The sequence below is a fragment of the Populus euphratica genome, unplaced genomic scaffold, assembly GCF_000495115.2.
Source record: "Populus euphratica unplaced genomic scaffold, PopEup_1.0 scaffold241.1, whole genome shotgun sequence".
NCBI lineage: Eukaryota > Viridiplantae > Streptophyta > Magnoliopsida > Malpighiales > Salicaceae > Populus > Populus euphratica.
Window position 1 is genome coordinate 154,217 of NW_011500067.1, and position 3,122 is coordinate 157,338.

The window sequence follows — 3,122 nt, forward strand, 5'->3', positions numbered from 1 at the left end:
AGAATTAAATGTTGAGAGATGGACACATCATAATGTTGGAAAAACTTAGAACAACCGGACACCAATTTACCCGGATCAATTCAACGGAATACAATTATAATTCACAAGTCCCAATTCTTTCCCTCTTTGTGCAGTAAAACAGAATCAAACAATGATGAAAATAATGCAAATAATCACAAAATCAACACCAAGATTTTTAACGTGGAAAACCCGATGCGGGAAAAATCACGGGACCGTAGTCCACCTAAAAACTTCCACTATCAACAAATAATGGGTTCACAATCATTCTTCCTCAGATTCAACTAAGGGATACAACATATATATCATCAAGAACAACTTATTCTTGGATTACATCAAGATTAAAGGAGAATTATTTGAGAAAAACTCACAAAACTGACAGCCCCGTTTTCTGTCCAAACGGCCAGCTTCCACCTCACCAATCTTCGATCCAACCGTCCAGAATGAAGATCAAAGTGTCTAGAAGCTTCTGTCAAAATCTCAGCCCGATCCAATGGTGAACGAGCTGGAAATCAAAGAAAGAATGCAGGCTGCTTTGCTGCCTTTTCTTCTCTTTTTCTCTCTTGATTTTCTTCTCCTCTTTTCTCTTTTCAAATCTGCCCCTACAGTACCCGAACCACAATAATATTAACATTAAGAAACAACCATCACATGATATTTAATGTAATGGTGGGGTGTGGGACCATACACAAGACATAATTCACAGGACTTGCAAATCCACAATGAAGTGGTGAACAGGAAATTTATAGTTAAGAGAAAGTGGAAGAGAGAAAACAAAGCAAATGCAGGGGGATTAACATAGAATTCAACAGAGGGCAAGATCATGAAATAGACAAAAACAGGCTTGGAAACCTACTACCAGCTTAGAGCATGAAATACTTTGAAAATCTGATTAGATGGTGACAGCATCCATGAACTCCAAATCGTTTCCTAAAGCCTTCAAAGTCTCAGGCAAAACGGAGAATTCAACGTCGATGCTCCCGTCTTCCAGTCCCGGAAACAATGTTAACTTCCCATCGAACTTGTTCCCAGACCCGCTTCGCACTGCAACGGGCCTTCCCCAACCAAAATCAGTACCATAAACGTTGTGTCTTGGCGAGCTGCTAATAGCCAAACTGTGAATACGTCCAATGTCGGCCTTTGTTAATGGACTAGGATTCTTCAGCACCGACGCTAAAACGTCCGTCACCTTGTTTTTTGTATAAGAAGAAACCACCTTGTTAATCTCCAAAGCTACAAATCCAAGCCCTTGCTCCAGTATCTCTCTTGTTCTCAAAGTTACAATCCCAGACACAATTGCATTTCCACAATAGCTTTCTGGTAATGGTGGTTGTAATCGTGCCCGCAAACCTATTAAAATTATTAAATCAATCTCTTTATCATGTTCAACTAGTCGAGCTCGAGTTGTAGCTCTCCAAATATGAGCCAAAAGTGACTGAAGTGAGGAGATTGACGTAGTAGCAGCTTCATCATTGGCTTTTGCTTTGAGCACCGCTATTTTTCCCTTGGTAAAATGAAAAACTCTTTCTTGCAAAGGTGATGGAATGAACGAATCAGAGTTGTTCTTTATGATTGAGAGAGGAAGGCGAATCGGCGGGCTAATAGTACCGTTGAGAAGTGACCAACGTTCAAGGACAGGAGTTTTGGAGATGTGATCCAACCCACGATGGATTTCAGACCAAGAATTGAAGAAATTCCAAAATGACGAGCCATCAACAGCAGCATGGTTCATGGTACAACCAACAAAGATGCCATCCACAAGCTCAGTAACTTGAACTGCTAGCAAAGGTTTGGAAACAGCCTCGTAGTTTGAGATCCCATTTAATGGAAAGAAAGAGTGGACAATTGGAGGAACATAAACTGGCTGGAGGATGTCAGCCATGGTTACACCATCCGCTGCGGCATGAACAAACTGGGCTCCCGCATTGTTGCAGTCAATGAAAAAGGAGACTGTGTTATCATCATGTTCTACTGCGGCTATGCGACCAGCAAGAAGATTGAAGCAATCTAGTGTGCGAGAAAGTGAGGTTTTCAAGTGTTGGATCAGTGAGTTTTGATCTTCTAATGATTTGGGTTTGAGGAAGAGAAGACCCTTTTGGATGGCATCTACAAGAAGAAGCTTGAGATCACACTGAGTCAACTCAATCCTCTCATCTGTCACCTTGTCGGAAGTGGCTTGAACCATGCTTGTAGAGAGCAACCTAATGTTTGCCATGCTAAATTTCTTGTCTGATGAAGGGTTTTCCACTATGGAAAGTACTTTTAAGCTCTGAGAATGAAACTTAGCTCTTCTTTTCTCAAGTAAAAAGAAAAGAAAAACACTGATGCTTCAAGACAACAAGGAAAAGCCGGCGATTGGTTAGGTGCAGATTTCGAAGATATTATTTATAATCTAATCAATGAAGGACCGACACGTGTGTGATGCACAAGTCTCGCACCCAAATTTTTTTTCCCATGACTTTTCCACTCTTCGAGCGTATGAAGGGAAATGCGGAAAATAAAAAAATATATATTATTTTAGTTTTTCAATATTTATTTTACATGCTTTAAATGGAATACAAAATAAAATATTTTTATTTTTATTTTTTATACAAATATTATTCCTGCTTATCTCATGAAAATATCAAAATACAATTAACTGTAAGGGTGCTTTTTTCACTGGTTTTCTCGTCTAATTTTTTTTAATTTTTTTATAACATTATCCCAATTTTATTACTTGTATTAAGAATTTGAAAAATTTATTAGAATTAATTCAAATTATTTTTTTATTTTTTATTTTAATTAATTTTTTTAATTTTTAATTTTTAATATTAAATTAATTAAAAATTATATAAATTTTTTAATAGGTTATATTAAATTGTTAAAATAATTATGTATCAAATATATTAAAATAAAATTACCTTTTCTAACAGCTTTTTACTGTTGAAGGGGCATACAAGCAATATATATATATATATATATATATATATATATAACCAATTTGGCTCTTGTAAAGAACATCTTCCCTTTAGATACGCTTTTGCCCTTTAAAGATGCTATTAGATTTTGTGATCGGGAATGCGACACGGCATGATTTTAAAAAAATATTTTTAATTAAAAACGTA

At 36.5% G+C, this 3,122-nt stretch overlaps 1 protein-coding gene across 1 annotated transcript; it reads right to left on the reverse strand.

Moving 5' to 3' along the window:
• Nucleotides 1–731: 731 nt before the first annotated feature.
• LOC105108265 (uncharacterized acetyltransferase At3g50280-like) lies at nt 732–2,342 on the reverse strand. The gene has a single exon (XM_011002513.1). The coding sequence runs from the start codon at nt 2,231–2,233 to the stop codon at nt 911–913; it is 1,323 nt and encodes a 440-aa protein (XP_011000815.1). The 5' UTR covers nt 2,234–2,342; the 3' UTR covers nt 732–910.
• Between the last annotated feature and the right edge of the window lie 780 nt (nt 2,343–3,122).

What these genes read in the sequence shown, in the direction of transcription:
- LOC105108265 (XM_011002513.1), bottom strand. Translation starts at nt 2,233, where the DNA reads ATGGCAAACATTAGGTTGCTCTCTACAAGCATGGTTCAAGCCACTTCC.